General features: G+C 59.8%; 1 protein-coding gene across 3 annotated transcripts in view; it reads right to left on the bottom strand.

Annotated features, from left to right (window-relative positions):
- Nucleotides 1-6,820, bottom strand: part of IL3RA (interleukin 3 receptor subunit alpha) — a 19,978-nt gene extending 13,158 nt beyond the window's left edge. The window contains exons 1-3 of one of the 3 annotated variants that reach the window (XM_016148206.2): nucleotides 6,718-6,820; nucleotides 4,215-4,320; nucleotides 1,162-1,242 (exon numbers count right to left, since the gene is read on the bottom strand). In XM_016148206.2, coding sequence (XP_016003692.2) covers nucleotides 1,162-1,242; nucleotides 4,215-4,278 — 145 coding nt within the window. In that variant the 5' untranslated portion in view covers nucleotides 4,279-4,320; nucleotides 6,718-6,820. Of the gene's footprint in view, nucleotides 1-1,161; nucleotides 1,243-4,214; nucleotides 4,321-6,437; nucleotides 6,636-6,717 lie in introns of those variants that run through there. The other 2 variants (XM_036235731.1, XM_016148194.2) reach the window with 2 other exon arrangements.
- Nucleotides 6,821-10,227: the final 3,407 nt, after the last annotated feature.

The following is a 10,227-nucleotide window of genomic DNA, read 5'->3' on the forward strand; positions in this document are numbered from 1 at the left end:
CTACATCATAAAATGCGAGGCGTGATGACGGCTCTGATAGTCACGTTCCTACCAACCGGGAAATTCTCGCTATTGCCGGGAAACCGCCCAGAGGAACGTACATTGGAAGGAAATGTCGCGTGCACGTGAGACACATCCACGCCCACAGTCAGTGCGGACGGCTGTCCATACCAGCAGGTTGCGAGTCACCTTGTCTGGTCAGTGACTCCTTTACGGGTGTAGAAGGCGCGACCCAATCCCATTTTGCCAATAACTTGGAGCTACAGAGGTACCTCGCTGAGTTATTCGTCACCTCTCACTTAGAGGGTTAAGAGGAAAACATTTTATAAATGGTTAAGTCCCAAGATCAACAACCTCACTCGGGTAAGTGAGGCCAAACTATAACTATCTCGGGTTTGGGCATTATTTTCTCTTAAGCTAGCATATTCCTTAAAAAAAAAAAAAAAAAAAGTCAAGGGAAATTTCTTATAAATTAAAAATGTAAATTGATGGATTCTTATGCTTTGAAATTTATATCCACTTCTACCAGAACTACACTAAATGTCATTTAAACAGATATGACTAACACAGAGAAAATCAGTTTTAGCATGTTTTCGTGATGCATTATTTCATTTTTATATGTGATACACACACACACACACACACACACCTCTGTGCTGAAAAATGACGTACGAAGACAGGTTCCTGTCATTAATTATTTCGTGAAGTCTACCTGTGCTTTTTCAGAGTGCTTTTTCTCCACCCAACACCCGATTACAGGTGTGCTCACAAATAAAACACTCTCATGCAAAAAATAAATAAATAAAGAGGCAAATCTACAAAGGCAAACATACAGCAAAATCAGTGTAAACACACATAAGTGTATACAATACTATACTAGCAATTGTCTGGCGCTCTGAGAAAAGGTGGAGGTTACGTTGTCAATCCTGGGGCACTTTAAAAAAAATATAGATAATAGAAAACGCTCGGCTCATGTTCATAAAGTAGCCTCAGATTTGTCTATCGTAATAAGCAACTGGCAAACTGGGCACAATGCAAAATCAGCTATTTTCAGACACTGGCTAAGAGCAGGACAGAACTCTGCAGAGCCCGGGAAGGAGTAATTTCGGAGCTGTGAGCTGAGCGATTCTGAGAGTTTGGTTACAGGTGGGAGGCACCGACTCTCCAGCCAGACGAGACGAAGAATCCTCCTTGGACTTCCAGTAGCGCTCGGAGAGATGTCAGCAGACTCGTGCCTTTGTGCTGGGGAGAGAGAGAGCAGCCACAGACTAAACACTCCCCCAGACTCACCGTGAAAACACTTCAAAACGAACCTCGGAAACAAGGTGACTCGCCGATAAAGCGACGGCCCAGCAGATCAAAACCCAGTCGCTTTAAAGGAAGCAGAGACTCACCAGCCTATGATTTATGACATCCAGCTCCCCACAAATAATCATTCGGTACACAGACAAGCAGGTACGCATTGTCTATGACCAGACAGAAATCTCAGCCCACACGTGACAGATGGTGGAAGTAACATACAAAGACATTAAAATAACCATTATACGTATGTTCAAGGACTTAAAGGAAAACATGAATGCAATAATAATGAGGAAAAGAAGGTACCAAAAAAGAACCATATTGAACTTCTAGGGGCAGAACATACACTATGTGAACAGAAAAAGTTAATCGACTGAACAATAGATGAAACCGTGGAGAAGAAAAGCTCAGTGAACTTGAAGACATACCGGGAAAAAGAGGACACACCAAGAGAAAAATAAGATGAATCTGTGTTCACTGTGCAGTAGCGCAAAGCAGTTTAGCATACACAGATTCGGAGTCTGAGAAGAAGGGGGCCGGGAAAAATATTTGAAGAAATATAGCTGAAAACTTTCCAAATTTAATGAAAGTTAGAAACCCATGGCCCGTAGAAGCTCAAAAAGCTGTCTCACACAACACACACACACACACACACACACACACACACACACACACAGATACGCCCATATCAACAAAGAAACTCATAAAATCCCCGAGAGACATCATAATCAAATTGCTTTTAAAAAGACAGTCTTAAAACCAACCAAATGCAAAAGGAGATGCTCCATATTAGAGAACAAAGATAAGGATCGCCGGGGACCTCTCTTTCGAAACAACGGGAGGCAGGAGATAACACAATGACATCTTTAAACGCTGAAAGACAAACACCCGCCCCAAATCCCCATCAACCTAGAATTCTGCATGTCGCAATCGATGTGGGCACACACTTTCAAAATAGGAAAGGGGCGGGAAACACTTCCTCCCCGATTTTACGAGGCCGGTGCCATCCCGATGCCGATTAATGCCAAGATGTTAAAGCTAGATGGGGCCCAGATCCCTTAGAAACCTAGACACGCGACTCCTCCCCGAAATATTAGTCAATACGATCCAGCAATGTATACAATGGATAACACCTCATGACCCAAGAATGCAGGCTTGTTTTCACGGTCAATAGAATTCACCCCATTGAGAAAAGAATTGGTGATCTCAATAGAAGCAAGAAAAAAAAATGATGCTCTTCGGGATTGAAAAACCATTTTAAAAACTATTTTAAAACTCAGCAAACTATGATAAAAGAAATCTATGACAACTTGCGAACTCATTTAGACTCAACGGTGAAAGACTATCTACTTTTCCTTAAGGTGGGACGTGTGGGAGGGCGTTTGGGTGAGGCGAGGGCACGAGGGTGGCCCCCCTGATGGCATCACCGTCCCTATAAGAAAGGGACAGTGCAGCTCAGCCGCCCTCATGTGAGGGCACAGTGAGGGGCCAGTCTCGCTGGCCGCCGCGTCTCGAACCTCCGGCCTCGGGGACGGTGAGAAGCAAACATCCCTTTGCAAGCCAGACTCCGTTTTGCGATGGCAGCCCAAGCTGACAACGGCAGCACCCTGGGACATGTCTCTCTGCCCAGCGCGAAGCACCTGTACCCAGCACTCTGAGGAAGAAACGAATTTCTAGCGGGTTATGAAATCCTGTGGCTGTGACCACACCGCTCACAGCATCCTGGGCGATGCCCCTTCTGAGAACAGATGGGGAAGGGCCTTCCAGGTTTCAAAAAATATGTCCCTTACCGCAGATATGCACGCTGCAGACTCAGCCTCCGTGTGCGAGGGAGTCACGCCCACGGTGCCCTCGAACGTGGAGCAGAGCGGCCGTCCCAGGGGAGCCGCCTGCTCGCCTCACCCTCAAACCCTTGGGATGTTAACACGGGACAGAGTCACCGTCGGACGGCGCCTGGGCAACCTGGGTCCCAAAGACCTGTCTGCAAGGGTGACGAGGAAGCAGATGTCACGGCTCCAGCGCTGGTGACTCTGGACTGATTTTGGAATCAGCATCACTGTGTCCCGTGATCTGCCCTGATGGCCACACCGTCCTTCTGTGGACGTCCCTGTCCCCTCTCCTTTCTCAGGGACACCCACGGCCCCTGTCCCCTTGTCGGGACCCTGTTTGGGCTTCTGCCTGAGTCAGCGCGTCCCAGACAGCCGTTCTCAGTGACCTCAGACACTCGCCTGCTGCCTGCCACTGGAAGCATTTTCTTTCTAGGTGAACGGTCTTGAGAGGGAAGAGGTCCCAGGGGCCCAGGCTTGGGGACAAAGCACTGCTTCCTGGCGCAGGGAGCTAGGTGCCCCGTGGCTGTCATGGGGTCGCCCATGGGCGTGAAAGCTTGTCTAGGTCACTTGCCTCCCAAAGCGAGATGGCGGCATTTTCAGAGTTCTCAGGGTGCTGGGCTCCCGCAGTCCTTGGCGTGTGTTGGCCTGTGGCTGCTGAGCCCCACCGCGCTTCCAAACGCCCCCGTTTGCCCGACGACCGGGATCGTACTGGATGAGGGCGTGGCCTCGCGCAAGCTCCCTCCGTGCAGACGCCGTTCCCGAATGCGTGACGGTCACGCGTCAGGGGGCTGGGACTGCAGCGTGTGAACGTGGCGGGGACACAGCTCGCCCCGCACCATGGTCTCCCACGCCCTTCTCCCTCCCAAGCGGCGGTGACAGTCGGAGCTCAGGGGTCGGCCACGCCAACCCGCCCCGGTGTCCCAGCGGTGCCGAGCTCCAGGTCCCAAGGTGCCACTCCTGCACCCAGACCCCACGCGGGGGAGGCGCCGGGCACACCGGAGCCGCGCGTCCTCCTCACAGCCCCAGGCGCCCCTCCGGCGACCTCCACACAGAAGGTTTCGGTGAGGAACGGAGCGCGGAGCCTACCCTCGTCCGTTTGCAGCAGGCAGGACACGGGTGTCAGGACCAGCAGGAGCCAAATCCGGGCCATGGCGAAGGCCGCTCCTCTGCGCCGAGGGCGGGGCGGCGTGTGCTGGAAGAGAGGAGGCCGTCACCTGTGGGCGTGGCTTCGGGGGGTTGCCGTGGAGACGCGCGAGCTGCCCAGGTGACGCAGAGCTCAGAGGGCAGGGCCCTCTCTCTGGAGGATAGACTGGGCCTGGCGCATGTGTGTGCGCGCATGCAGCATGCGTGTACACGTGTGTGCACGTGCCGGTGTGCACAGATGCGCATGCGTATCATGTGTGCACATGCATGTCCACATGTGTGCACATCTTGTGTTTGTGTGTGCATGGGATTGTGCGCACATGTGTGCCCATGTACATAAACACACGTTTATGTTTGCGCACATGAATGTCGACACATGTGCATGCCTCTGCAGCTGCGTGTGTGTGCCTGCGTGCACAGCTGTGCACGTTTACACCTGTGTGCATGTGTGTGCCTACCCATGTGCGGCCCCTGGGTTTGCATGTCCGTGCGTGTGCACATGTCTGCATGCGTGTACGCCCCTTTGTGTGTATATATGTGCCTCGTGCACCCGTGTGCATGCGAGCACACATGTATATGTGCAGGCGTGTGCACTGCCTGTGTGCACAAGGGCAGGCGTGTGCCCCCGTGCATGCGGCCGGCCTGTCTTGACAAAGCGCCCACCCCGGGGTGTGGGCACGCTCTCAGCCCCGGGGCTGGGCACGTTCTTGGCTCCAGGGACCCCCGAGCCAGGAAGCACATGGCACAGAAGCACCAGGAAACGCCCAGATGACAAAGCCGTGGAAGGAAGTGTAATCAGGAGAATGAAGTCAACACAGGCCGAATTTCCTGAAGGGACCGAGTTACGGTAAGTGATCCGTCCGTGCCAACCCCGCGTCCCAGCCCGGACGTTTTCCCAGGGTCCCTCCGACTCGGCCGTCTTGCACCCTCGCCCTGGGGGCCGGCCTCCTGCTCCCAGTGGGTCGTCCGTGACGGGGTGTCCTGGCAGACTACCTGTGCCTCCGTACCCCGAGCTGTGACTTGCCAACATCATCATCGCCTGGGGGATGGCTTGTGGCTGCCACCCAAGCAGCCTACCCGCCAGCACAGCCTCAGACCCTTGCCTGTCTGGGCGCACCCCCCGACCAGGGCGCAGGCTGCTCTGCCCCCCAGAATCGCTCAGAAAGAATGCCTCCCCCCTCCCCCCGCCATCCCACTGGGACCAACTTTGCTGACGTGGAGCAGGGCCCGGGGGCCTCCGCGCACCCTTCAGGGCCTTCCCCCATCATGACACCCCTCTCGGACTCCCTCAGGGGTCTCCCCTTGCACCCCCACCCTCTCACGGGGCTCCCGGGGGGCCTCGCATCTGCCCAGTGGGACTGACAATGAAGATACAGAATTGTCCCTCACTAGGGGGCATCTGGGGACAGACGCCTCGTCTTGCCATCGTTTGTCATACAGGGATTAGCGGGAGGAGAGGGAGGCATCAGGCTGGCGTTTAAGGGGGAACCCCCAAAGTCACCGTCACGACATGTGACACTGGAATGCAGTATTTATAAGGGTCACTGCAGCAAGCGTGTGGGGACAGAAGGATCAGGATTTTAAACCCGAGGAGAGCCTGGGGCGTGGGTTCCGTGAACAGGGATGGCCACTGGCCCCCGTCCCCGTGGCTGTCCCAGACGTGCGGGGCAGCTGGAGCCACGGTCACCCCGGGTGGTGGCCCAGGGCTGGAGCCCTCATCGATTTTCTTGCTGAGGTGACAGTCACGTCACACAAGTCACGCTTGTCAAACGCACAGCTCGGTGGCATCCGGCACGTCCATGGTGTCGTATAAGCAGCGCGTCCAGCTCGTTCCAGGGCCTTCTCGTCACCCCGTGCCCATGGGCAGTGCCTCGCCCCCTCCCCCAGCCCCTGACGCTGGCAGCTCACTTCCCGTCTGCGAGCGCGTCCGCGTCTGTCCATGAGCGCCGTGCGCGCGAGGCGAGGGCCAGCGGCTCCGTGCCCGTCACGGCCGCGCACGCGCACCGCTCTGCGCGTGGACGCACCGCGATCCGCGTGCGCGTCCATGTGTCGCTGGCGCTCCGGCCGTCCGCCTCTCGGCCGCTGCGAGTTGCGCATCCCCTGCGACCTCCGCGCGGGACACGGTGAGGCCCAGCAGCGCTGGCGCCGGGGACACGGGGGCCTCACCCGCAGTGCTGCCGGCCTTGGGCGAAAGCAGGTCCATCCCTTGCCGTCCCGCTTGTCGCCATGGCGACACGTCATCCCCGTGAGGGCGGGCAGCGACGTCCCGGGGATCCCTGCTGCGCGTGCGGCCCTTGAATCCGGAGCGGGTACCGCGAGGACGCCACGTCTCAGCAGGGGCGCAGCGACCCCCGTCCGATGCCCATGTCCGCCCTGGCCGGGCGCCCCGCCTGCCCCTGCCCCCGTGTCCCGCGTCCCTGACGTCGTCCCGAGGTCCGGGCCTTACCTGCGGTGCAGAGCCGAGTGCAGGTGAGTGAGGCTCCCCGCCCCCCACCGGCCTGGGGGTCCCGCGGGTCCTGCCGCCCAGCGTGCTCTCCCTGCGCGCGCGGTGCTGGAGGAAGCCAACAGCAACAAAGCTGCTTTTCCCAGCTCGGGCTTTTTATAGCGCGGGGCGCGGGCGGCCCGCCCCTAACCACCAGCGCCAGCGCCGGCCTGCGGCCTGCGGCGAGTGACCAGGTCAAGCGGCCCCGTGTGCAGGCTCGCGCGCGCTCTCTCTCTCTGCATGAGAACGTGGGCTCAGCAGAACGGGGGGAGGTCAGTGATTTCCTGGAAATAAACCGTCTTTCAAAAGCGCAATTTTTCTGTTCTCATTTCTCTCTGACTGTTCCTCTTTGTACAGCGCTGATTACTGCCTGGCACTCGCGAGCCTCTGGCAGCTTCCTGCCGCACGGATGACAGCGGACCGACCGCGCAGGGGCACGTCGCCGGGCCCTTGAAGGCTGCCCTCGAGGACAGGGCGATGGCCCGTGTGTGGGAGCCGCCCCCCGAGGCTCGTTGGGGCACGTCCAGCCCTCGCCGTGGGGTTGACCAAGCCGCCGCTGTAGTTGTGATCCTCTGCCCTCCGCGTGGCCAAGCCGCTCACGCGACAGTTGTCCCCCACGCCCACGCCACCCTGCAGCCCTGTCCCGAGATGCTGGCTGCTCTGTTCCTCCACGTCCCCCCACTCACGTCCACCCGTCACCTCACTGGATAAAATATTTGGAGACAGGGCTGTGGCCTGCGTAACTGCTGAAGTTCAGACGGGCCACTGCTGGGACAGGGGGCTTGTACGTCCACCGTCACTGGCGTCCTCATTGGAAGATGGCCACAGAGAGACGCAGACCCGGGAGAACGGAGCTGCGTGAAGACGCACAGCTGGGCAGAGGCGCCGTCAAGGCAGGGACGCCAAGGGCTGCCTCGCTCCCGGAGGCTGGAAGGGAGGCTGGAAGCGGCCACAGCACTGTCCCCCGGAGCCTGCAGAGGGAGCGTGACACCTCGCTCTGAGACTTCTGGCCTCCAGGAGCGGGGGCATGGACCCCTGCGGCGTGGACCCCTGCGGCGTGGACCCCTGTGGCGTGAATGAAGCCCCCGTCTGGAGTCCTGCATTATGGCCGCTGGAGGGCACAGCGGCGCGCCCGCCCCAGGCCCCAGCACGCGGCCCCTTGTGGTTCGCAGCAGCGGTGGCAGCGGCAGTGTGGGGGGCCGTCTGTGTGCAGGGGGACGGATGGGTTCAGGGGCGACTGTGAGTGCCGATGGCCGTCGCTCAGCCCTGCCTGGTCCCCTCGCCGTGCAGCATGCGGCAGGGGCTCGGACGCGCGAGGCTCAGACGCGCGCTCGCGTCCAGATCTGGGGCGTTCCGACCGGCTCGCGGCGTCGCACGCGGCACAGCGCGGCTCAGGCTGCGTAGGGCACGGCCGTGAGGGGCCGAAGGGCCGAGGGCGGCCAGCCAAGGCCACGGAGGGGCGAGCGGTGCTAAGAGGAGCCGCAGGCGCGTGCAGGGGCGCGGCTCCGGGGCAGGACGCGGCGGCGCTGCAGAGATAACGCGCGGAGTGACCTCCGGAAGTTCCGGTGTCCACACGTCCGCGGCCCCTCCCTGCGGACCCGTGATAACGGGGCTGGCGCCGGAGCTGGGCCCCGGGGCAGGTGGCGCTGCGGCCACAGCTCGCCCCAGGGCCACCGAGGGAGCGGGGCGGCTGGCCTGTCCCCCCTTCCTTCCTGCTTTCTCGCCCCTTCTTTCTGTTCCTTTCTTCCTTCTTCTCTTTCTCCTTCTCTCTCTCCTCTGTCTCTCTCTCTCTGTCTCTCTGTCTCTCTGTCTCTCTCTCTCTGTCTCTCTCTTCTTAGCCCCAAACGTCTGAGAAGTGGTTGGAGATGTTTTCAGGAGGGACGAGCCCCTGGCTGCTCCCACCATAAACACCCGCTGCCCCTCAGCACTGGGAGAGGGGACCGTCCTTCGTGAAACGTTTGGCGACGTTTGCAGGACACTTGCACCGGGGGCCTCGAGACAGCACGAGGGAAAGCCACAGAGTAACGGGGTTGAGGACAGAGTCTCGCCGGTCCCCTGGGGTGTCGTTGCGTCCCCTGACTCGGGTCAGAGGCTCACACAGCTGCTGCCCGCCCTGACCTCCGCTGGTGACCCTGCCCTGTCACCCGGGGTGGGGGGTGGCGACGGTCCTTGTTACGAGGCCCGGCGCACATGTCTGCTTTCCTGCTCAGACCGCAAACAGGGAGAGCCGAGGCGCGCGGTCCCAGGCCTAGTGGCCCAGGTAGCCTATAGGTCGCCGCCCGCGAATTCACGGACGCGCCCAGCGCCAGCAGCAGGGACCCAGACGCAGGGAGCGGGGCGCGGGCGGCTCCGCGATCCTTGCCCGCGCACAGCCCAGCTCGGCCCGCTGGGACCCCAAGGAAGCCTGAGTTTAGTCTCTGGGACGTGTGTGCACAGGGGACCCTGGCAAGGCAGGGCGTGGTGGCGCCTGTAGAAACGGCAGTTAAGCCACAGCTGGTGTAAACAGACAGACACCAGGGAACAGGAAGAGCTGGCGGGCGAGACACGGGCCGCGGACGCTGGAGCAGGGGTCCCGGGGACAGAGCAGGGTGCACCTGCGCAAGCCGCAGCGGGACACGCATGCGCGCTCGGCGACTGGCCCGCTGGGCCAGGGCGCGCAGCCTTCCGCCAAACTTGGTGCGCAGGCCCCTGGGACGCCGAATGACAGCCAGTCCCTGCCTCGCGGCCCCGCCTGGGACGGCTCTCGGAGCCCGTGCGACAGCCAGCGGCCCGCGGGAAGGCGACAGACGCATCGGGCAGCGTTCCCAGCACCAGCCGCGGGGCGGCAGCGTGTCGCACACCTTGTGTCAACGGGGCATTAATATCTCCTTCCGCAGCGCGCGGGAAGGGCCGTATCCGTTAGCGAACACGAATGCACGGCCACTCCTGGTCTGTCAATGTTTTTAATATGTTGTGTTTATAGAAGAGAAAAGGCTTGTCTTCCCGCCTGGTGGTGCAGGTTCAGGGCACCTCGGAGGGGGTCACCCAGCCTGTCGGCGCTTCCGCGGGGCCGGCGTGCTGGACACCTTGGCGACCGGCGGGCACGTCCGCAGAGCTGACGCGGAGTTCGCCCGGGCTGCGCGCACAGACCTCAGGGACCCCGGCGGCCGCGTCTCATCGCCCGGTCGTCCGGACCTGTCCCCCTGTACTGCCACTCAGTGGGACACAGAGCCCCGGAGACCCGTCCACTCCCCAGACTCGCTGCGAACCGCCTTCCTGTTTAGGGGTGTGTGTATGTGTGTGTGCGCACGCGTGCACATAGGTGCATATGCACATTCACATGTGTAGGCACATGGATGCACGTGTATGCCCGTCCCCGCATGCACGCGCGCACACACACACGCATAACCAGCGGCAAGCTGTCAAGGCACACCTGTGAGCAGAGCGCTCACGTGACCGGTATCTGTTTTGCTGTTACGAGCGTCGTCACCGAGC

The sequence above is a fragment of the Rousettus aegyptiacus genome, unplaced genomic scaffold, assembly GCF_014176215.1.
Source record: "Rousettus aegyptiacus isolate mRouAeg1 unplaced genomic scaffold, mRouAeg1.p scaffold_m13_p_19, whole genome shotgun sequence".
Lineage (NCBI taxonomy): Eukaryota > Metazoa > Chordata > Mammalia > Chiroptera > Pteropodidae > Rousettus > Rousettus aegyptiacus.